Source organism: Apostichopus japonicus, chromosome 17 (genome assembly GCF_037975245.1).
Source record: "Apostichopus japonicus isolate 1M-3 chromosome 17, ASM3797524v1, whole genome shotgun sequence".
In the NCBI taxonomy this organism is placed as follows: Eukaryota; Metazoa; Echinodermata; class Holothuroidea; order Aspidochirotida; family Stichopodidae; genus Apostichopus; species Apostichopus japonicus.
Genome location: NC_092577.1, coordinates 32,337,903 through 32,364,066, shown reverse-complemented (window position 1 = coordinate 32,364,066; position 26,164 = coordinate 32,337,903). Strand labels below are relative to the sequence as shown.

The 26,164-nt window shown below is 38.0% G+C and overlaps 1 protein-coding gene across 20 annotated transcripts in view; it reads left to right on the top strand.

Annotated features, from left to right (window-relative positions):
• The window catches only part of LOC139954928 (protein scribble homolog), a 121,899-nt gene that overhangs the window by 28,436 nt on the left and 67,299 nt on the right, over positions 1-26,164 (top strand). For all 20 annotated transcript variants that reach the window (XM_071954931.1, XM_071954922.1, XM_071954941.1 and 17 more), the window contains exons 4-7: positions 10,624-10,713; positions 11,145-11,340; positions 20,054-20,198; positions 22,190-22,262. In XM_071954931.1, coding sequence (XP_071811032.1) covers positions 10,624-10,713; positions 11,145-11,340; positions 20,054-20,198; positions 22,190-22,262 — 504 coding nt within the window. The remainder of the gene's footprint in view (positions 1-10,623; positions 10,714-11,144; positions 11,341-20,053; positions 20,199-22,189; positions 22,263-26,164) is intronic.

The following is a 26,164-nucleotide window of genomic DNA, read 5'->3' as shown; positions in this document are numbered from 1 at the left end:
AACGAACTTGAACACGGAAAGTAAATATTTTGAAGCTTTTTGCAAACCAGACTAATGTGAAATGTGTCCGATATTGTAAATAGTTTGCTATGTAGACCTATATACTACTACAGTATATCTGTGTGCCTGCAATACTAATATTGAAATTATGCCTTCCTCATGTGCCCTTCAATATATATATTTAAACTGACAGTTCTGAGGGATGTATGTGTTAAATACCTGACATATTTTGGGAGTAAAACAGTGTTCAGTAAGGTTACCCTGTGATTGTACAGTGTAGTCCTGCATACTCATGCACTGTGCTGTTGCAAACATGGATGGATGGATCCAGCCATTTTGGTACACTCTGTACATGAAGAACTTCCATCTCCCTGGTCAGAGTACAGTATATATATATATACTGTACATATATATATATTTCTATGAAAACCAGTTGAAACCATTCCTTGTAATTTTGAACACTGCTGGTCATACAGTATATTAAAACAGTAGTTAATGACCTCAAACTCTGAGAGAAAACAAATTAAAAATGTCTAAAACTGCACTAAATCATGAGGTGGATGGGTCTTAAACCTTCAACAACCATTTAAGCTGAAACCGAGGAACTACTGTTTTGTTAATTCTTTAATCTGTAGTTTAAATTTATTCATCAGCAGGCCAGATCTCGAGTGAAAATTGTGTTCCAATATGGCAAGGTCTCCCGTTGATACAGGATTACATTTTGCTCTGATAATGTGAGAACAGTGACACATGTGTCTTTTTATTGATACACATGTTACAGTAGCTTAAAACGTTTATAGTTTGTTTTGTAATTATTTATAGATTATGCATGATTTTATATTTCTCAACGAATACCGAATCCTACGATTTATCTGGCTTCTGTTCAGACAGTGCCAACCGACCACAAACATATTGTAGTACTCTGATCATCTCTCTATCTATCTATCTCTCTCTTTCTCTGGGTGATGTTTGTCTTCTCTTCTTCATCTCTCGAAGCACGGTCTATATTTATCTTCCAGCTCCATGGGCGTCTATCCACGAGGGAGTTGATAACTGCAATCAAGCATGCCTAAATACACCATAATCAACTGGCAGGCTGTAATTGGGTACCGTTCTCGAGTAGCTTTCACGGTCTTGCGAATTAGTTAATATTATTTCCCAGCGGTCCCAGATATACGATTAGGAAATAAAAAAAAGAAGCTAAGCTGGCATATGGTCTGTTTATAGTGTCTGGTTTTTATCATATTGCCATAAACATCAGGTATGACTATAGGACATGTACAGTGTATCAAAAGTTTCTTGCTGATGTTGATGGTAGTTGGTTGCTTTAAATTATTATTTCTCTTCCATGCTCATTTTCCACACAGCAGGGTACACATTCATGCACTTTCCCTAAATTCACCCTGCCATTATACTACATCAGGTAGCAATTTAAAGTAAGCATACTCCGTATAATTGCCCCATTGAACCCACACACTAAATCATCAAAGTAATGTGGTCTCCATATGTCCTTACAAGTAGAAGTTCTCATGAGCTAAACCCCCTACCCATCACTGGATTAGCTGACTATAGTACATGTACAGTACTGTATGTCAAAAGTTAGTATCTTGTTGTTGTTGATACTGTTGATGTTGATACTGTTGATGTTGATAGTAGTTGGTTGCTATGGTACTTTGTACTTAAGATAATAATTTTCTTTCATGTTTGTGTACTTATACTGTATATACTAGATACAGCTCATTTCCACACAGTATGTGCATATACATAAACTTTCCCTAAATTCACCCTGCCATTTTAGGACATCAGATAATGTATTTTAAGTATTGGTCTCTATTATATGTCCTTACCAGTCAAAGTTCTCACGAGCAAAACCCTACCCATCACTGGATTAGCTGACAAGTAATTGGCCCATTCATGGCACCTTCGATTTTCTGTATCACCACCATAAAGAGTTTTTTTGCTATCTGGAGTCTGAAGTTTTTTGTCACTTGTAAAACAAACCTGTTTACTCAGTAGTAGACAAGTTTAGCATGCTGCTCCTGGGAGGCCTAATGTGGTCTAGAATTGCCTAAATATTAGTTTTTTGAGGTCATCTTCTGGGTACAGATTGTTGGCCTTTGATGTTGCCATATCAGTAACTTTTAACAAATTTTTTATGTTTACTGGAGCATATGTTCTTGGACCCACCTTTCCCCTAGCCAATACACCCCCTCTCCTCTCCAACCATATTGATACTCACCAGATCATCACACTCCTCCTTTGATATTTTTATCAGACCTACTGTCTTTTACATGGCACTGTAGTACTTTACCATGTTATTATTCTGATTCTTAAAAAGTAATCACTTTTCCCCCAGGGCAAATCAAGCCCTGATAAGGGTATGGCAAATCCAAAGACCAAACAACAGAAATCCTTTGGTATTTTTTTCTTTACTGGAACTGCGTGTGAAAGAGTGACCTCAGGAATACAATAGCGCAGGAATTATTTATCCCGAAAGTCACTGGTCCATTATAGGCTTTATAAGATAGCTAAACCTTTCGTTACACATTCCAAATATGTTTGTTGTAATAATTTCCTGTCAGTTGCCTGTGGTCCATTTTCTTTTCTTAAGAATCAGGTAGTTTACTGTCATTGAACATTAACTTGTCTATTAACTTCCATATATGTCCAACTTGTACTTTAAACCAATTTTTTTTTGGGGGGGGGGAAGACAAAGAACAATGCACTGATTTAACCATCTTGCTTCACAGTTTATCATTCATTGCATTCATTCACCATCTAATCTGTTTCAAATTATCGTAGCCTATGTTTAAGGACACAATCCCATCTGGCGTACACATCGCAGCTTTCACCGTTGACGTCTGGCGACCACAAGGACCATTCCAAACCGTCTTTCAAAATTGGTTAACGTTATTTTTGTCACAATTAAGAATTTGGCCATGATGCTGTTTTGTGATAATTTGATCTGTCTTGAATTCTCATTGTGAATTAAGCTCATTTGTACTCCTTGAGAGTTAGGATATGATTCGATTAGCTCGGAAGTCCTTGTATAACTAGAACTGCATTTGCCTGCAAATAACCTGTGCTGTAGTGTGCGTGGAGTGCTTGCAGTATCAGGACAAATTTTCCGGTTGTTCATGGTGTTATTTTTTTCGGCGGACAACACGCCAGGGAGTATATATATAGTCATTTAGGTACTACAAAGTGAGAGCCCTTGTGAGCGCCTTGACAGGCTCAGAATATAAAGTTGCCTACGCAGCTAGCCTCTGAAACTGCAAATGTACAAGAGACTATATGAAACTTTAAGTTTCAACATCCAGTCATGTACAGTAGGTATCCGTTCACTTGGCAAGCAGTGCCAGTATTGTAGCGTGCACGGGTACTACAATAACAGTGCTGAGAACTTTCAAGTCTATACTGTAGATGCTTCCTAGAATTATTAATTCGCCACTTGGAGGCTCATTGTTTTGGTGAGGTAGAGAACTTATATACAAGCCATAGAATCCATCGTGGAGTGTACCCAGACTACCAGTAGAAAGTAATAGTGCAATTAGTCGTAAAGATAAATCAATACGTCGTAGACAATTAGAATCAAACACTCACCATCGCAATATGTAGGGAAAATGGGATGATTGTAGAATTTGATTGGAAGGGAATTAATTTAAGGAATTGTATGGGTATACTTTGAATGTGGTCCATCGATTCGATGTAGTTGCTAATGTTAGTTTAAATAATACTGTTACTACCAGCAGAAAAAGGGACGGGGGGAGGGGGAAAAAGTATTAAAAAAAATTTCAGTGTTCAAACTGTGCATCTACTGTATGACATCACACCTGTTCAATGCTTCAAGTTCACTTCTACCATAAAACATGTCATCTTCAAATGATCTCGAAAACAGTAACAAGGGATTGAATTTTAATTTCACCAGGATGCTTAGAAATACGTTCCTCCTTTCATCTGTCAAATGGAAATTATATTTTGTAATTATGTTTGAGGTAATATGAAATGAGATCCCATTCTGCAGTGCGCAGTCAGCAAGCAAACTGCAAAAAGTAAATTTGCCACTTATTTTGCATTCTATTGTTTCTGTTTCACAAAAGGTGTTAACTTGCTCATTATGCCAGCAAAACGTCTGTCAGCAAAGATACAGAGGAAAAATCTACTTAATTTACCCATAAAAATCAGGCAGCGATTATCATTATTTAATTAATTTGTAACTTACAGTAGCTTATTCCTAGTTAAATCTCACCGACTTTCGCATGATTGCACATTTTTTTGTTTCTGGAACAGGAAGAAGTGCTTCATGTGACATGGATACGGAACATTAAATGTACTACTTACTAGTCAATAGGGGTGAATGTAATAAATAGACTGGTGGTTACTGTACATATTGAAACCGGCGCCTAGAAGGAACTGTTAACCTTTTAACACTGCGTCCTCTATGACCCCTCCGGTCAATGCTCTTCCTTCTCATTCTACCACTCAAAGTACCTACATTGTTCGTTTTTTGTTTGGATTAAGTTTCATTTGAGTTTGCGCATTTTATAGCATCGGCACAGAATATTAATTGGACTAGTCACGTATATAAGTGCACTTATTAAGTGGCAAGTGGATATACTTTAGACAGGGACTTAAAAAATTAAATCTCATGTAATCCGTAACTTAAAAACTTATAACTTTAACTTTAAATGTTTACTTTTTAACTTTGACAGTAAGTTATACGTATAGAACTTCTACCGGCCCTGCTTTAACATTCTTCTACAAATTTATGCACATTTTTCTCCCCCTCATTCAAACGACTTTTGATACCACATCTGTGATTGCAATTCAGAAGATTTGATCAATAATTGACAGTATGTGTGTAATCTCTTCTCCATGTGTTAGAACTAATTTGTTTAAATTAGCATTTTTACACAATTGACTCTGTGAATATTTGTCCGTGCTTTAATCCCGATTACAGTGACACCCTGTCAGTGTTGACTGTTCAATTTTTTTTCCCCACATGATTGTGAAGTGAGTTTCAACTTAGATATTATGCAGCTCTTCGATTTCTGCTTGCATTTGATTTAATCCCAATATGTACGCCATCTTAAAAAGTTAACTTTCCGTTGCTTGCAAGTGAAGTTTTTCTCTTGTCACTACAAAATGCAGACAGTAATGAAATGTGATTCCTTGTTATCTTTAGCAGGACCTGAGTTGTCCATCGCTGTATCGTTTGTACACTGTGCTGTGGGTATTGACCGCAGCTGTATGTACTGACTGTACACTAGTGTCTAATTACCGACCGTAGCAAGCTGTTTGTGTATTTTCTGGGATCGATGGTGGTGTTTAACACTTCTGTTCCACCTCATTCGAAACTAGGTCAGATTACCGGCATTAGACGTTTCTTTGTGCGCGAGTCTTCACACCCTTTAAAAAAAATTATATGTTAAGGGTATGCAGTATGCTAATTATCTGTCTTGTGATCGGAGAAAGCACAGAGGATATTATGTAGTTACTGTAAATGGATCACCCGCAGTCACAGTGGGATGATTCAGATAAATACTAGGTGTTTTATTACAAATAAAAAACCAAATTTATGCCAGTTTTGCTACTTATACAAACTCTACTTGTTGGACTGGGTTGTAATTTTGATCAAGCTGTATAAATGTTTGATCATACAATTATTGCATTTAAACCATACACTGATACTAACAAGGAGGTTGTTGTGCGGCAATGCGGTTGTAATTAGTGGTAAAAGTCATTATTAACATGTTATTCCTTCAGTTCAGAAAATAATTTGTGTCCCACGATTGGCCATCAATTTTTGGTGGATTTTTTTTGGTCGTATTTTTTTTATCTAAGGTTGATCTTGAAAGTAACAGGTTTATGTTTTCAGGTTCTGTTTCTTAGATGTAACGGTGTATTCATGTTACCACTAGAGGGTGTGCTATTCTAGCAACAGTGCCCCAGAGAGCTGGCAGGTTTTTAAAACCATTTTGGTCATGATTTCAAATTACCAATCCTTTGTACATACTGCAGGTTTTGTGAACTATGATAAAGCTATATAGGTTAGGTCTAGGCATTGACTTGTCAACAGTCAACAAACTGTTCAAACTGAACTACTATTTGTGAAGAAATTTAGGGTTAGGAGAGTTGTCCCAGGGGAGGCTGACAATTGCATCAAGTAAGGAAAAGCGTATTCTTTGATTTCATGTAGGAATGTGTTGCCCTCGAGCTATGTATCAATATTCTATCCTGATTTAAATGCTGTCATCAAGTTTACTAATTGTTGATCAGCTGCTGCTGGAAGTTTGAATGTTTTTCAAGTAGAAACTCTTTTATTTCAAAATGCTGCCCTCTTTTAGGGAGTATTTCTTATAGAGGGCAGAAGTTAAATTTAAAATGCAAGGATTCAACCTCGGAACGGCACATCGCAAGAATGCAGTACAGCTTTGTTAGGTTAAAGACCTGGTAAAAATTTTGTTTGACAAGTGGTGGTATTAAATGATGTGACATGGTTGTAGAAAGTTGGAAATCTTTGCAGGATGTCAAATTTGGGTTAAAAGATTGAATAGCATTGTTTAAATTTTTTTATCTCTTGTTAATATGCAACCTTACTAAATATAGGTGGGAACTGATGAGCAGATGTTATGGTGATGCTTGTGTGTTCAGTAACGTTGCAAATTGGTAAAGATCATGAAGGTCAATAATTTGAAACTTTAAAACAAATATATAAAGAAACTTATCTAGAAACCAATCAAGGAAAACGTTATAGCAATCAAATTTCACTCGCTTTAATAAAAATTACTGTTATGCCATTATTAGTTAATGAATGGAGTTTACATTGGGTATAATTTCTTCTTGTTTGGTCGTCAACAAAAATTGTGTTGGAAATCACACCGATGAATAAGATTGTCTTCAAAGTATTTTGTTGCTATTTTGAATATTTGATAAATTATCGAAATTGGTAAATTGTGACATTGTAACATTCAACCTTGTTCATTGTCAACTAAGTAACAAAACAAAAGGTATTAATTACTTCCTTTCACATATTTGTAAATTTATTTAATAGTTTGGACTTAATTAGTAAATTTTCTCATGTTGTCTAAGTTTGTTCATAGTTGGCAGTAGTATGTGCTCCTTGGTCTTGCAGATGTATCGTAAAACTTAAAAGCCATGAATTTTTTGGGCACCAAATATGTAGAAGATGTATGTATTTATACGGTTCTCTCCAACCAATGTACTTTACCTCCTTCAAGACCATTTGTATAAATTTGATAGAGTAGATGGAAAATGTGGATGGCATTCCGATCTTGTGATTGATGGATTGTTTGCCAGCAATTGGAGATATTGTAGAAGAAAGTTAATCAAGTGGCCAAAGTCGTCGGTAACATTTTTCTGACGGGAAGCCCGACTGCAATGAGAACGATACCTCAAACATTTGACGATAAATTTTAAACAGGAGAAGGAAGTTTCTCTGATTGCGCTCCAATCTGTTGATTAAATTTGTCATGATTGAAGTCTCTGTGTTTAAATACAGCAGCACAGGGGAAAGAAGAAGGTTAAGTAAACACAGAGAAAGAGCTGCCAGATGAGAAAAACTGGCACGGTTACAGTTTTAGAAATTCCTCCCCTGTATCGCAAAGATTCTTGCATGGACGAGTAAATATCAAACCAAAACTACTTGTGGTGTCCTTGAAATAGGACAGTTTTACAGAAGTCTGTTCTAGAATTACAAAAGCCTGCTGTGCATTTACCTGTGCATACTGTTTCACTTTACTACTTGGCATAAGTTTTGGTAAGCTGTCAGTGCATACTTGCATAGTAGCAAGATAAAACATTGCTATATATATCTTATGTCTCCTCTCTACTACTGACACTTTCCTCTACTGTGTATAAAAGACTCACTACAGGAATGATGAAATAAGGCAAATTTATGAAGCAATGTGTACAAATCCATTAGGATACAAGTACAGGCAACTATATGCTAGATTACTGCAGTATGAGTCCAGACTCACTACAGGAATGATGAAAGGAAAATGAAACAATGAGAACACATCCATGATGGCAAGTACAGGCAACTATATGTTAGACTACTGCATCATGAGTACAGACCCACTACAGGAGGGATAAAATAAGGTGAATGAAACAAAACATATCAATTTTGTGGGACCAGAAATTTCTGTTATTTGTCTCAAAGGTTAATAATTTTATTGGTTCCATTAGTTGGTAACTGATTATAACCATGTACATATCTTAGTAAGCAGTGAGTGATATCTGTGATTATTACACTACTTGGTGTGAAACTTACAAAGTTACACCCAACACTGACTGTATTACTTATTTCCTTAGAGGTAGGATATGGCGATGAGAGTAACCATGAAAATCCTCTTTGAAACATCTGCAAATATAATTATTAGCTTCCTCATTGACTAAGGCAAAAAGTAGGCAATGTTGCTTCTAAATCTGGCAACATTACTGTTCTAAGGTGTGTACTATACATAAACTTCCTATGATCTCACTTCTGCGAATGTGTGAACATTGAGAAGAATAATACTGTAAGTAATCAATGATTTTGAAAGACTGCCATCTATTTTTGATCTCCATTCTTCATCTCTAATTGTATCTCCAACCTCTGTTTGCAGAGAAGAACGTCCGTTTTTCATTTCAAATTTTATTGGCAGTTCGAAGTTTATAGCAAGTTTTGCTTATTTTGCAAAATATTTTGCTATTAAATTTTCAAGTTTTAATAATTTATCAGATATTAAAATTATGTTTGTCTTGATTTTGACGTGACGTTTAATTGTTAACTATGTTCTATTCCAGTGTACAAGTTGTTTGTGTTGTTAGGACTTTCATTGACCTTCCAGTGAATACACATGGAAAATATCTGATGCTTTGTGCAGTTAATGCAATACTGTAGGTTACTTAAGAAAGCCAAAAAAGACATCAAAGCGTATATAAGCATCTGTGTCTTTTTTGTTGTTGTGGAAAATCAGTTTCTGAATTGCAGCTAAATTAAACTTGCTTCGCTCCTGGCTTACCTGTCTCCCCACAACCTTAGCACTCTCGTTCTACCATGCCTAGAATTAGTGTTGCGCCGATATCACCAATATCGGTTTTGGCCGATATCCGATATTATCATCCCAATATCGGTCCGATACCGATACGATACTGATATTTTTTAACAGTCAAAAGAAACTGGACGCAGTAAATGTGAGCCTTTTTAAATTTATCAGTTTCGTGACAATTTAAATAAAAAAAGTTGTCAGTATTTTGTGTTCGCGGGAAATTGAACAAGGTTTTCCAACACTGCTGAACTGTGCAGTTATACATCATGTTCAAGGTTTTCACGGCCTTTGAGAAAATGAATGGTTAGTACAGTGTATATATGCTGCACTAATGCTGTGTGTAGGCCAAGGTTCACGAAGGTCATTGGTTATATTCGCGCGCCGTAGACATGTTTTTAGAGGTTACGGAGGGTCAGCTTTCCATGGATATTAATCGAAAATGAATCTGAGTTTAACTGACGCTAAAGAAATGGATCGTCTTAGGCAGATTAACAGATCATTGCAAGTATAAAGAAGTAGCACTGCTGTTATAAAGAAAAGTTCAATATCGGTTTGCTGTTATCGGCAATTAGGCAAAATTTTACCGATACCGATATGCTGCCGATATTGCAAATATCGGCCGATACCGATATTGAAAACGATTATCGTAGCAACACTACCTAGAATGAAATGGAACCTTTTAACACTGTGAGCCCTCTATGACCGGCTCCTCTGGTCAATGCCCTCTCTTTTCATTCTACCATCCAAGGTGCCGACATCTTAAGTATTTCGATCAGATTTTTTCCGACGGATTTCACTAGGTACCTTAGGATTCTAGATTTTTCTTTGCAGCTATTAAATTCCCTTGAATTTTTCTATATCTTTCTGTAGTAATATTTCTGTCGATATACTTACTCCACAATTTGTACATATTAATAGTCTAGACAAAAATTGGAAACATTTGGCACTGCTCCCCACTCTGATGACCCCATATCTAAGTGGGTCACTGATCTCATTCTAAGAATCATTTTGAATCTATTTATTCATTTAGTTTCCAGAGCCGTGTATAAATTTTAGGGATCATTGTGCTGTAATAACCTTTTTTGCATCAAACATAGTTACTAAACTTATCGTAATTTGTAATATCTGTGACTTTACATAAACTTGCTCTGTACCTGTTTAATCACCTCATAACCAGGGATTTAGGCTGAGAATTTGATCACCTCTGTGAAAAAGAGAGGTAAAATGCTTTTCAATGTTCATGCCCATCCCGCATCTTAAGAGATCATTCGTAAAGTTATCTAGATGTTCTCACAACCATAGTAGATACCAGATTGCGTACCTTGAAGATGTCCCCCAAGTTATTAGATTGCTTATCTAGAGCTAAATTTTCTGTGAGGGAGTCTTTCTGTCAGAGGTTGTGACCTGATCCATGGTATATGCTCTGTTTTGAAATTCAGTCACAATTAGACGAAGAAGCCTACATACATGTAATTATTCAATTTGCAAGGTTGAAGTCGGTTTTTTCACACTGCTTTGAAAATATATACTTTCAGCTGATTCACCTCTGATGATTTTTGCTTCTTTACAGGTTACCCCCAAGTTTCACTCAGTTGGAAGAGCTCCGTTTCTTGACCTTAAACGATGTATCATTGGAGAGCCTGCCATCAGACATTGGAAGGTGAGCAAACGCGGTCCAGAGAGAGGGATGTGGGTACGATAGAGGGAGGGAAGGAGGAGTACCTCATGGTAATGAAACAGGGTCGGTGGAGGAGGAGTAAAGAGATGGGAGGCGGGCGGAAGGAGATAGAAAGATGGTTGACGAATGGATGAGTGATATAAACGATAAAACAGTAAATAAAACTCCAATTGGCAAATATTTATGTTCTTTCCTCCCTTACCTGTCCCCCCACAACCTCAGCATTCTCACTCTCGTCTAGAGCGATCGTGTAACTTTTGTATCAACGAGAAAAGAACCCAGCATTATAACGCTGCACAAGGTACAATAGTTTGACCAGATAGTTTTATGAAACTCAAAACGGTGCGGTGTGTTTCCCTGCTGAAAGAAAAGTTTTAATCGATCTATTTTCTCTCTCTGTTTTTGCCATTCAGCCTTTCAAATCTAGTAACCTTGGAACTTCGTGAAAATTTATTAAAGAGCATGCCGGATTCAATATCGTACCTTACCAAATTAGAACAGTTGGACATCGGCAGCAACGAATATGAAGAGCTTCCAGACACTCTCGGGCAGTTACATAACCTTATGGAACTCTGGCTGGATTGTAATGCTCTAACTGCGGTGCCATCGGTGAGTCTTTCTTGAATTTAGTTCCACACCTCATTTACCTACCTGTGTTCATCCACTAATAAAAAATGTGTAAAAGTAAGTTGGCCTGACGTTTCTATCCTAGCAGGATCTTCTTCAAAGGCTAAATGACAAGTAACAGTAACAGAAGGGACAAAAACATGCACAGAATACAGATAGGTTAATGAGCATGGTGAACACAAAGAGATGGATGTAAAGGGATTAGTAGACAAGGTATGGAGACAAGAAAGAAAGAAACCGACAGGGTAAGAGGAGAGGTAGGAGATAAATAGTGAAGGGACTAATAAAAAATAAATTAAAAAAAAGTGATGTTCAGAAATCATGCAAAAATTTAATAGGATATAAGGATTAGTGCTTGTTTAACACAGCTTTGTGATGTTATCCAGAGGGCCCTTGCTGTTTTTAGAAACTTCACCAACATTTTAAAATCAAGAATATTTCCAGTGGATTTTAAAATTAACCCTGGTATTATAGATAGGTTTAAGCCTTAAGAATGGTAGATTTTGGAAGTAAGAGGAAGTCGGTATTGAAGCCTGAAGTAGCTAGGTCAGTGAGGGCGCCATCTTATGTAATAAAGCTCGGTTGTTTGTTATTTGTTGTGGAAACAATCACCTCTTGGATTTGAAGATACTACATGGTCTTTTGAGGGGTAAAACACATAAATTACATCGTTTAACGATTTAATGAGGTGTCCTGAACGGTTTTGTTTACTTGTGAATGTGTGTATGTAGCTTCTTTTTTTTTGTGGGGAAAAAAACAGGATGCAAGCAAATTTCAAGACCTTTCGTCCCTAACTAAATTCTTGCATTCTGTGACGAAAAATCCTGGGTTACGTATTTACTTTGCTCCTCGCTTACCTGTCTCCTCACAATGCCAGCACTGTGAACTGGTATTCTTTTGACACTCTGCGCCCGCCCTCTCTTCCCTTTCTACTTAATACCCAGAGTGTCTAGAGCGTGTTTTCTGACTAGGATTTTTATCATACAAAATGTTGGATAATCTTTCGGCATTCACTGAGAAGTCAGATCTTTGGATCTTCTGGCAGTTTGTTACATTAGCGAAAGCAGTGTATTTACATGTTGTGTGCACAGTATCTTGCAACATCGTGATTTGAATTTTCTCCAGTTTGATCTTTGCCTGTGATTGGTTGAAATGGATGCTGAAAATATCTGTCAGACTTTTACCCACTGGCACTCTCGGGCTCTGTTGACTGATTCCTCACACCTCTTCCATTTTCCTCGTCTTTCACATATTGACCCCAGAGTTGGTTTCCATTTTATGTCATTTTTTTGTCGAGCTGTGTCACAAGGCACGAAAGGACCAGAGCAAGTTGAACAGCATAAACGGACTGCGAAAAATTTTCCTCTCAGATGTTGTTGACTTCTGTTTTCAGTTTTGTAATTTAGGTTTTAGAAGCATGCCCTTCCAATAAACCATTGTCATAATTAAGTTTCAGTACATAGAAGTCCAAGGATCTTTGCTTGGAAAGAGCATCTCACGGAAAGAGCCGTGGGGGAAAGTGTCCTAGCTTATTCAATCATATAATAACGAGAAATCAATTCTTTCAATTATGGGATGGTAGCCGATGATATCTGTAAAGTTCATCGACTTGGTTATATAGCATCATGGTTAGGCCAAAATATCTCCATGTATTATGCATACATGATCAGTATTTTACTAGTAACCGTGATACATGATCCAAACCTTACTTTAAAATGTTTCCCTCTCTCGGTATGATCAACTTTTTTTTGTAGATTCCAAGTTCTCCCAAAACCAAGCAATGAATGTGATGACAGTGTACTTAAGTGTTGTTATCATAATTTGCAAAAATATCTGTAAAAATTACACAAATCCATTGGTCGCTAATTTATATCCACTGTTCTCTGAAAATGTTTACCCGTACTTTATGAATTGATAATTAACTTTATAGTAAAATTTCTTATGATTTTTATTATTATAATTGACTAGATATCAATTAAAATAAAGAAAACAAACTTCATTAATCTTCAGTTACATAAAAGACTCTTCGTCCGAAGAAACGTGAAAATATGATCGTTGTTGCAATTAGTCACATTAAATTGTTCTGCATAAATTCTGCTATTTAAAGCACTTTTAATAATGTTGCTCAGTGAGAAGAAATACATATGTTGGACAGATCTATGCACACATACAAAACTCTGCCTTGGACACGAAAAGCTGAACCTCAGCAACCCTGCATGCCGAATCTTCATCACATCAGAGAATAATATATTTATTTCGCTCATCTCTTATACCTGTCTCCCATTCCCATTTCCCATCTACATAACTACACATTGGAACGTTTTAGCACTGCGCCCTCACTCCCGGGGTACAGCCCACTTACATCACATCACATCAAAAGCTGAACCTCTGTAACCCTGCATGCCGAATCTTCATCACACCAGGGAATAATTTATTTATTTCGCTCATCTCTTATACCTGTCTCCCATTCCACTTTCCCATCTACCTAACGACACATTGGAACGTTTTAGCCGCTGCGCCCTCGCTCCCTGGGCACCGCCCACTTACATCACATCAGGGAAAAATGTATCTGGTACCACAATGCAAATCCCTATGTAAAATGTTCAGATTGCTGTACAAGTCCAAAGATGGTACTTTTGTTATATCACAGGAACTACAGTGTATTAAAAGAGACAGATCAAAATAAAATAAAAACGTTAGCAAACTGCTTATCCACTAGAGAGCCTGTGTAAGAGAATGTGTCAAAGTAAGGCCAACTTACTATTACACAAAAGAGACAGATGTGTAGTAATTCTATGTTACATAGGAACCATAGTATTTTACAAAGAGACAAACTTCAGCGCCTTCAAAACTGCTACACAAAATGCGAAACGCTGATATCATTCCCCTTAACATGTCGTAAATATTTTGACATAAATTGATTCATTCGAAAGGTGATACTGCAGTCTCTTCAGCTAATTCCCACGATCCCTAGATGGAGTTGAGTCCCCCCCCCCCCAATACCTGTTCGTTTTCCCAAGCAGTGTTTTTGAGTGTTCTGTTTCCGACAGATAAGATCCCGATGCGCCTCGGACTGATTGAACTGTTCCAGTTTGTCTTGCTTTCTGAAAGATAAAAAAGAATAAAAAGAAAAGAGATCCACTGGGAAAAACTAACTATTAAAGAATAAGTTTCAGATTTGTCAGCCAGGGATTGCTTTCTGCTTTGAAGTAGGCATGGATCTGCATATACATGCCATCAGTTTACTACGTGCACATGTCATTCTCCATCCAACATGCGCCATTTAACCAAACTGTTCCGTCGCAACCTGAGCGTTTCACCGAGTCGTGGCAGCCGTTTGCCGGGAAATAAAAGTCTATCTTGATCAGCCATCCGTTTGATTTTTATTGAGATCGATCGACTTAATTTTAAGCGATTAGTAAGTTTTAATTTCGTCTATCATCGTGCCAAAGTTGCTCATGAATCCAAATTTCAGAGCGTTCAATTCTTTAGTATTGTCGTCGGTGATATTCTTGGGGACTCGTCACAAATCATCACTATCAATCTTGGCTTCAATCATCGTTTTTGTGATTCTTTGTCCTCGTCAGAATAGAACTTGTCTGTTGCCATGGTAATGGAACTGCTTTGAATTGCAAATTCTTGTCGATGTACAGTAAGTATTATAATAAACATGTAAACTTGCATTCTGGTTCAAACCCTCTTAGAGCTAGAATTATCACATTTAAAAAAAAAATTTTGCCCAGACTATTTTTCTCGAATTTTGAGACAATAGCCTACTGTGGGGGAATAATATTTACACGTATGGAAGCTTAAAGTATTTTGAATTGCCATGTTATTGAATTTTGAGACAATATAGCCTACTGTAGGGAAATAATGTTTACAAGTACGGTAGCTTTTAAGAGCACTTCGATTTGCCATGTTTACAAGTACAGTAGCTTTTAAGAGCACTTCGATTTGCCATGTTTACTGTGGTTTCATCACATGGCAATACCTTGATTTCATGAGAAACACAACATAGTGACATGAGCAATGAAAATGTTGCAAGCTGCTTTACACTGTATAGTCCAATCTACTATAAAACAAAAAATGACTGTCTACCTCTGAAGTAAGATTTCATATACCTGTGCCTATCAGCACCCTTCGAAAGACCCGCAATGAACCGTATTATATCTCATCGATTCTGGTTAATTTAAAAACACTTTCTCCGTGGAGGCATGCCCAGAACGATCATCTCCGTGCATCTTCGAGCAGCGAGAGATTTGCCCCTCACTGCTGCCTCATCTATATATCTCATTCTGTCTTCCGTAATCGGCAGCCTGATGCGAATCGATTAACGATGGGATGTTTGAAAAAGAGGCTGCTTTCGTCTTTGTCGTCCTCAAAGGAGATGGTTAACGGGCTGTTCCGTCGTTCATGTGGTTTTAATTTCAGGTTCTATCCCTGGTCATAAAATCAGTGTAGCATTGCCAAAAAACAGGTGAAAAACTGCCTCAGATGAATCTAAAAAGCATCGTGGGGTATTAGCCGGATATGATGTATGTGGGTCGAGATTTGTGTTTTTCGTTTTAGAATTTCTAGAAGGAGAAAACGCTGAGAGTTAACAGCAGGCCTACTTGTTTTCAAGAGGTAGTTTAGTGTAAAAATAGGGCCTAGTCTGTACTGGATAATATGATCGAATCTTAAGGTTTTCTCTGTTGTTTCTTGGAGTTTGACAAAAAACTATACCATCTGGCTGAGCATTGAACATGAAAGATGACAATTGAAAGGTATCATTATTTAAAGTGTTCTGATTTAATAATTTGTTATGAGTCCAACTGTAGTTTACATATATGTGCAAATTGGAACCATTGGTGAAGCTATGCAGGAGATTTGTGTACGACTTGATATCTGGCAGTAAATAATTTGAATTCATAATTTGTACTCTGTATTCCTCTCTTACATGTATCCTGTATGTATACACTCCATCATGCCTAGTTTTCAACAATTAGTAACCCACTGCCTTCTCTCCTTCCCCCCAGATGACCTTTGACCCCTTTGGGTCAATATCCTCTTCCAAATTTATCGACATGGTGAAAGTAGATCTTATTAAGTCCATGATTACTGAAAGATAGAATTAGAGGATGGACTCTCTGTCCCTTCTACTCCTCTCTATTCCTCTCTATTCCTCTCTACTCATCTCTTCTACTCCACTCCTCTTCTACTATTGGAATCAATTTCAAGATTATAGGAAGGAATTTATCCCATTCTCTACTATTTGGAAACAATTTCAAATATTCTCCAGCATTATGGATTTCCGTTATTTTGTGATTTGTTGTTTAATAGTTCATGAAATTTGAATATTTTCATGATTTTCTATATCAATTATCAGAAGCATGTACACATACAATAAGGTCAGAGGTTTCCTGTAAGTGTCATTCACACCATGGTTTAAAATTTCTCAGTTTAAAATCTAGACATATGTACCCATGTAAATCTCAGCTATTGTAAATTTAACTATATACACTTGAATCTGATATTTAGGTCAGATTTTTCAAGGAATGTGCCGTCCTGGACTCGTATTGCAGTTGTGCAGGGGCTAACTCGTTCAAGCCAAAAGCATTTATAGAGATTTCTCGTTAGATAATCAATTTATCTCGTATCCAAGATTTGATTGCGTTTTAATCCACTTTAGCAGGCATACACTTCGATGGGTGCCCGGGAATAATTTTAGGGCTGTGTTTCTATCGTGAAAATGTGGAGAAATACTTGGGACTTTTACAGTGAAAATGACTATTATGCACCCTAGACATCTTAAATAGCATCATATGAGTACAGATCAATTGCCTTTTGCTTTTTTTAGGAAAATTAAGACAAAATCACTACTCAACTATTAAACCAAACTTTGATCCCCTTTCCAAATACCGTCCTAAAGCCTTCGGTAATTTTCATGACCGTAAATACTGTAGAAATATTCCTGACGGCGGAAACGGTTAGAACAGACTTTTGTATAGTACCAGAAATGATCACAAAATAAGGTTGCGTTTAATACTTTCCTGGCTTCAAGGCAGAGGGTTATAATACCTTAAATTGTGATAAGTACCGGTTTCTTACGATATGATCATGCTATCTTGTGAATCCAAACGATCCCTTCCAAGATGAAGGAATACGTACAGTAGTTTATAAACATCTCTCCTAATTAGTAAATCAGCGAAGGAAGATTTTTTTGTGTCTGGCAGGATTCCAAGAGAGGGAGAAAGTTTGGTGTCGTTGATCAACATGCTGAATTTTTCAAGGCTGATCGACGACCGTGATTCGCCAAACGGACTCGCTGACGATAAGATGTCACATTTTTGTTGTGCTGCTGTGTCGTGTTTTTGAAGGATGAGCTGTTTTGTGCTTGTGTGTGTGATTTTCTTTTGAATATAGTAGTGAAAAGGATTAACTGTTCCGGATAATATTGAGGTATCTACTGTAATAGGTAAATATATTTGTCTCGGTAGGCCTATGGGCAGGGAATAATTCAGTGTTCAAAATTTTAGTGTAATCGTTTTTTTTTCTGTTGAAGGCTCAGAATGGGATCTAAAATACTGTGTACAAACAGACTGCCATTTTGTAGTTTGTTTTATGAATAATTTGCCCATTTTTGGGGGAACGGTATAATTTTTAATATCTGATACTGGCTAAATTACATTCAAAATTTACATTCAAAAGTTTACTTAAGACCCATCTTTTCACTTGTTCTTTTGTAAATTAATCTGTTTTCTTTGTAAAGCGCCTTGAGCAGTGGCTTTTGTCTACTGATTTGGCGCTATATAAGTCTCATTTATTATTATTATTATTAAATTATCTGCTGACAATTGGAATGAGTCAGGACCACTCAGAAGGTAAACCACACACAGTGAATCCCACACAGTGTTGTTTTTAAATGGATGAGCACTGTACTGATTTACTTCGCTCCTCGCTAACCTGTCTCCTCACAGCCTTAGCACCACATTCTACCGTGTCTAGAATATCCTTGTAACCTATTAATGAGCACTGTAACAGTTATACTTGAAGCTCATTGGCTGTTTTGTACTGTTAAGTATATTATAAATATTTGATATGGAGAAATCTTTGGAGTAAAAATGGGGTGGGGGGGGGGGGGAATGCCTCTGTTAACAAAATTCTCCTGAACAGGCCAGGCCAGTATAGGGACAGTAAAACAGTATGCCTGACCAAAAATAAAACTAGGATCTGTCAGGGATTAATTTACAATATTTACCATAGCAGGTTAATACAGAGGAAGGCTTGAGGAGTTACTGTGTATTTGGTTAAAGAGAGAAAAATAGGAACATTCTGTTTACAGACTGTTCATCCGCCCGCCGTAGTGCAAAAGCCTCCGAAGGTAAATTGATAAAACTAAGAGCACCATGAAGTGTGGATCGAGCAGGGTCTTCAGAGGCAAGAGTCCTGCTCTTATGTATTCTCAGTAGTCTAAAGGGTGAGATGGATATTCTAGATGATGTTTCCTTTCCATGAGATTTTTTTGTTATTTTTTAATGCCAGTCTTGCCAGAGAATTTTCTTTTATAATTTTTTAATCTTGCTGTAGATATCAGTAAACGATATTGTCAGTTTTATCATAAATTGTAAATTTGTCATTTTTAAGGTTCACTTTGATCTACAGTACTGGTCCATCAAGAGTGGTTGTTGTCTTGTCTGTGCTACATTGTGTACATTGTATGTGATGCATTGTTACATTGTCTGTGATACATTGTGTACAATGTCTGTGATGCATTGTTACATTGTCTGTGATACATTGTGTACAATGTCTGTGATGCATTGTTACATTGTCTGTGATACATTGTGTACAATGTCTGTGATGCATTGTTACATTGTCTGTGATACATTGTGTACAATGCCTGTGATACATAGTGTTCATTGTCTATGATGCATTGTCTGTGATACATTTTGTACATTGTCTGTGATACATCTTGTCTGTGAAATGTTCCCTAATATTCCAAAACTGCTCTACATTAGCCAAATAGCATACTGTACTGTAAAGCCTTTTCAATTTCCTTTCAGAAGGTCCAAACGTTTTGGTAATTTTTTTCCAGAAATTTGCTTCACAAATTTTACATTAATATTCGTATCACGTGTACTGCTCACTGTCGGACATTTTACGACCATATATACAATAGGTACGGAAGTCGATATGTATTGGGCCCCATCTTTAATCACAAGGCTTCAAACATCATAATTGATCAAAGTTGATTTCTTTGATCCTCTGTGTATTTTTCCAGGGTTTTCCTAGACATTAAGAGGTCCCATCCTCTTCAACAATCAAGTGGCAAAAGAAGAGAAAATGTTTTTTTTTTTAGGGAGACCATAAAAAAACACTTGTTGAAAGTCAAGACATGAGTAACCATTAATTAACTCTGTGACATATTTGGGGCCAAAACTTATCTATTTTTGACTCAATGACTGCCTTCTCTGAGCACTAGTGCCACTGAGCATTGGTTTTCCTCTGGATATTGGCGCTATATAAATTTGCATTTATTATCATAATTATTATTTCATAATTTCAAAAAAGATTCTGCTTGTTCCCGGTATCGGCTTCATATCGTACAGTCGCACTTTGGAATCCGTAATTTTTCAACCTTGCCGTCGTAGTCGACTTGGTCGTCTTTTTTCATTTATATGACCCTCAGATTTTTGTTTTTCTGTGTCACTTGCAGGAGATCGGAAACCTATCCAACCTGACGTGTTTAGACATCTCAGAGAACAACCTAGAGGAACTGCCAGAGGAGATATCTGGACTGAAGAGTCTCACCGATCTGACTCTCTCGCAGAACTGTTTGGAGAGGTTACCGGAAGGCATCGGTGAGGAGCACGCCCCAGATTTTTTTTTTCGTCAACTTTTTTAAATAATTTCAATTCAGATCCGGTGTAAACATATCCAGGAAATCATTTTAAAGGCACCGTCCCACTGATGGATGGGTCTGTGTCGGGTCAGAGTAAGAGTGGGTTTTGCCTTTAATTTGGACGGCCAACTTTGCAACGTTGATCGCAATATGTTCGAGGAAAGAGGAAGTTGAAAGATATAATATGTATAATTTAATCATTTGCCGGAGATTGACGTAGCCGAAGCTACAGTTCTAACAGCGGTATTTAATCTCTATCCGAAGCGTAAACAAAGCTAGGAATGAGGGGGAAACCTTATCCAAAATTTCCAAGTACTTATTTTGGCTCCGGGGTGTTACTCAAAAACTTTGTGATGATCGAGATTTGCGTCAAGTGCAAACGCGCAATGTCTTTTTGGGGGAATGTAATCTTCTTCCCTACCACAATCCTTAAAAATTATTTCGGCTCTCTGACATTCAGATATTTGTCATCATTCTTATGACTGAGTATTAGTGAAGTCATATTCTAGTCATCTAAAACCTGGATTCTAACTTACCAAAGCAGATTTGTGGTTGTACTCACACTGGGGAGGGGGTAGAATACTGGGGGGGAGCGGATATCTGGAGCCAACCACAACCGATTTACATCCAAAGATGGTAGACAAAGGAGAAAGAAGGAAACGTGAGGAATTAAAAAAAAATAATACCAATATGAAGAAAAGCGGTTGCCGTAGGAACTTGCGGTCTACAGTCACGTTTCAGAGGCTGTTTTCCCTCAGAGAAGGTTAAATGGATCTTCTGTGTGTTGCTGAACTCTCGAATGTGCTTCATCCTTCTGAAGGTGGGATTGCTGTCGCTAGGCAACCGAAACCTCTCAAGACTCATGTGTCGTTTACAACCTGGAAGATGGCAGAGACGGAAGACAAATTGCACCCCGCAGGGCGCACGCATTGTCAGCGCTTCATTGTATGCATCGGGCCGACAGTTCACGTGAATGCTGCGGGCATGATAACTTTAAATAAACAGGAAATGGAAATAAGAAATGATGCATTGTTAGCGCTTCATTGTTAAGTAAAACAGGAAATGGATTTATAAGAAATGCATTGTTAGGGCTTCATCGTATGCGTCAATCCGAGTTCAGGTGAATGTTGCGGGGGGGGATAACTTTAAATAAAGAGGAAGTGGAGATATAGGAAGTGCAAAAGGCAAATTTCAAAAGAAAAATGAAAGAAAGAAATATATCAAAGATTACAAAATGGGAATATTTTAAGGATGGTGACCCCTCAGTGTTACAATAACCTCTACAGGACTTGATTTAGGAATTGGTGAAAAAAAATGTGTAGAAATAGAAATTTCTCAAAACATGAACATTCTGCACGAACTAAATTGTTTGGAAGTAGCAGCTCCTAGCGTCTCAGCATGTAGTAAATGTCTTCAAGTTGGTATGGTCATTCTCTCCTTTATTAAATACTGTTTGTATCTTGCTTCCATGGCACCCAAAATGCCCTCCAAAAAACTCCATTTATAGTTGGTAGTTGAACCTGAAGATTTCTAGTCGTGAGTCCACCCCTTAGTCCCCAATAAAGGCTTTGCTTTGCACTCCTTCAGTTTTATCTGTGTTCAGTCATATATGTCCCCCCCCGCCCCCACTTTTCAATTCGGATTGACTACCCTGTAGGAGAGGATATGAGTTGGTTTGTTGAGTAGAACCAATTTATTATTTTACCTATTTGGGGATATATTCAGTTACAATGCCATCTGAATTTGGTGTAAACTACTAGCTGTCTGCCAGACAACCTCCATGTGATTTTGGGTTCAATATCCGAACAGAAATTTGGTAAACATTCGCCCTGAATGTGATTACATGGTGTTTCTTAATTTTAATTTTTAATGTTTTGTTCAACTATGTATTCTGATTCGTTTTTCTTTTTTGAGGAATTTCTTTTCGTTCTGGTTCCTCCCACCTCTCAGGTAATCTAACAGAGTTGAGCATCCTGAAAGTTGACCAGAATAGACTGGTGGTGCTCACGCCAGCAGTTGGCAGGTAAGTGGGCTGCAAGACTGGTCACTACAAATACATTGGGGGTACTTGGGGTACTAAGTTTTTTTAATGCAGCTTTTGTTTTCTAAGGCACAATGCCAATAAAACAAGAGCTGTGCACAGTTAGCTGCAAAGTCCTGATCTGCTAAGATGAATCAGTATCCAACAATAGGGGTTCTCTGTGTAGCCTCTGTGTCTATAATGTGAAATTTCAGTGCATAAAAGGATACGTCCTCCGAAGTCTGGCTGCAGGATGCTGCCAGCACCCCCCTCCCCCAACCCCACCCCCAGCATCCCACTTTTGACATGGGGAGCTTTTGAATCCTCAAGAATAAAATACCATAGCAACGTAGCTTGAAGTTGTTTTTATTTCAAATAGTGTAATAACAGTTGAATTTTTTTTAAAAATTATTCCTGTTAACTTTAAATGTATATTAATGCAGTACTAATATGAAAATTGTCCAGGGGACAAAATGTTGAGGAACGAATCAAGTATATTAATCACTTCTGCACCAGCCTCTGGGAGGGTGACCCTGTGTGATAAATTGCGGTCTTATTTTATCGAGTCTCTGAAAAATTATTGACCGTTTAATTACCCCAAACACTTGCCTCAGCAGAATAGTTTTGTGTCGTTACTACTTTGGTGCACAAAGTATTGTAATGTAAATAAAGTCTTATATAGCGCACTACAGGCGATGCATCTGTGCGCTTTACAAACAGTCTAGAATATACAATGACATAAAACAGTAAATACATAAAACGGTAAATACATATACCATATACAGTACATACCAATTAAGCAACTGCCTATCAGATATTTTGAAAGTTAGAAATACATGAATATCTAAACTGGTATATAAAATACTCTTTTATATATAAATTACTCTTTTAGATGGTTCACTGTTGAATTTTCATTGCAGACACTACTATGTCTGTTTAATACCCTCGAGCCCATACCTAGAGACACCTTACTCTTTCATGTGATTGCAGCAAAAGCTGTCATGATTTTTCTGTTATTGCATACATATATAATTCATTTCCCCAATCCCATCCCCCCCCCCCAATAAAAAAGGGAGCTCATGCTGTGCACTCCAGCATATGGTTAACACTCGATGCAATATCATCTGTTATTTATGAATATTTATCATCTCTATATGTACCTTAAAGTGTTTCGAGAAAGGAAACACATAAAACTGTTCATTTAAAAAAAAAATGGAACTTCGTGTATGCCGCTTGTATCTGACGAACCATGAAAAATGAGGTTTCACCAAGCTAATTTTGCCAAACACATTTCATTAATTAAGAAAGTTATGATCGAAAGTGTCAAAAATGTATCCGTTGAAGACAGATATCATTCATACATGTATTCATAATCACTTTAATTTTGAAATGGATAGCAAGTTACATCCGCACTGCACAATGCAAGTGGGAAAGTAAAAGCATAGAATGAAACACCGGAAATGTATAAGGCTACTTCACCACCATTTAGTGCTAGAGTGAAGATACTTGTATCCTGAGTGTTTACCATATATACTGAGTGTTTCATGCGCAAGCACGGATGAGTTGGCATCGAATGGAAGACGTGTGAGGAAATTTGCCAGTGCCAAATAATTTTGTTGAAATGTCAGTGTTGTAGTCGTCACAGGATACCACTTAAAAATGTCAACAAATGTTTAATATGGAAAAGCCTGAAACAGAATTCATGTCAAAATGGGTAGCTGGGTTAAATTTTCTTTCAATTAGAATGCTGTATATAGTGGAGCGTTATTGGTTTGTGTTGTCCAACATAGCCTGGCAACACAGGGGCAGCATCCCTGAAGCAGAGGGAGGGAAGGGGGGGGTGGGTGGAAGGGCATGGCCCATGAGATAATTTTCATGGGAACTATTTTTATTTGGACACTGTGCGCTCACAACACCTCTATTCATTGGTGTGACTTTTACCTCCACCCCGCCTCCGCTCCCCAGTTTCAAACCTCTGTCAAGGTCTCCGAGATGTTTGGATGTCTCGAGGGGAAGTATTCTTCTGGTTCCATGCACAGGGACCATGGGAATGCGTTGAAAGTACAGGGTTCATGTAGGTGAAGTGGTTTTTCTGTCACTGCAAAGATTCACTACTAGAACTGTTTTGCTTAGACTGTGAACTCTTGAGAACCTGACTTGCTACTGTTCCTCCAGATAAACATCCGATATAATTTGATTGGTTTTGTATCTGTGTCTGTCATTTCCTCGAACTTGTTGTTATTTGACATTTAACTGAACCTATTGTTCATGGAAAATGCCAGGTGCATGCGTCAGCCCAAAATTTGCCATTCTCGTCAGAATTGTTTTGACATGTATATGCAGTGGAGCATTATTATTGTTATTAGTTAAAAGAAAAGAAGTCATGTCACATTTAAGAAAGTTTCTTGTTACAAGGAAAAATTGGCTGTAGGGTTTAGTTTAATTAATTGCCACATGGCTGTTGTATAACCTTTGAGGAAAGGTTTCCTGAAGCTCTATCGAAGGCCCACATTTTTTCCAGAAATACAAAACTAAACCGTCATCGGATATATTCAGGAGATCGTTTCACTCACATTTCAAAGTAATTGACCTGCCTGCCTCTTTGAATAGAGGGGGGGAACTGAATTGAAAAGTACGTGAGAGTGCAAATGTGAGTGACAGAGGGAAATGTGTAGAATTGGAGAAAATTTAGGACAATGGGTAAAAGACAATGTGTTGCAGGTGGTCATTGAACAGAGAATGCAATGATAAAAGCAAGAGTCTAAAAGAGTTCCTAGGAGGAAGAGGGTGCCCGGTATGGGGATCAACACTCTGTGTTAAGAAGGCGAGTACTCCATGTATCCAGAGAGCGCCCAATATGGGGATCAACACTCTGTGCTAAGAAGGCGAGTACTCCATGTATCCAGTGCGTGCCCAGTATGGGACTCAATACTCCGTGTGAAGAAGGCGAGTACTCCATGTATCCAGTGCGTGCCCGGTATGGGAATCTACACTCTGTGTCAAGAAGGCAAGTACTTCATGTATCCAGAGCGTGACCGGTATGGGAATCTACACTCTGTGCTAAGAAGGCGAGTACTTCATGTATCCAGAGCGTGCCCGGTATGGGAATCTACCCTCTGTGGCAAGAAGGCGAGTACTCCATGTATCCAGAGCGTGCCCGGTATGGGAATCTACACTTTGTGTCAAGAAGGCGAGTACGTCATGTATCCAGAGCGTGACCGGTATGGGAATCTACACTCTGTGCTAAGAAGGCGAGCACTTCATGTATCCAGAGCGTGACCGGTATGGGAATATCTATACTCTGTGCTAAGAAGGCGAGTACTTTATGTATCCAGAGCGTGCCCGGTATGGGAATCTACCCTCTGTGGCAAGAAGGCGAGTACTCCATGTATCCAGAGCGTGCCCGGTATGGGAATCTACACTCTGTGTCAAGAAGGCGAGTACGTCATGTATCCAGAGCGTGCGGTATTGGAATCTATACTCTGTGCTAAGAAGGCGAGTACTTCATGTATCCAGAGCGTGACCGGTATGGGAATCTATACTCTGTGCTAAGAAGGCGAGTACTTCATGTATCCAGAGCGTGCCCGGTATGGGAATCTATACTCTGTGCTAAGAAGGTGAGTACTTCATGTATCCAGAGCGTGACCGGTATGGGAATCTATACTCTGTGCTAAGAAGGCGAGTACTTCATGTATCCAGAGCGTGCCCGGTATGGGAATCTACACTCAGTCAAGAAGGCGTGTACTCCATGTATCCAGAGCGTGACCTGTATGGGAATCTATACTCTGTGCTAAGAAGGCGAGTACTTCATGTATCCAGAGCGTGCCCGGTATGGGAATCTACACTCAGTCAAGAAGGCGTGTACTTCATGTATCCAGAGCGTGCCAGGTATGGGAATCTATACT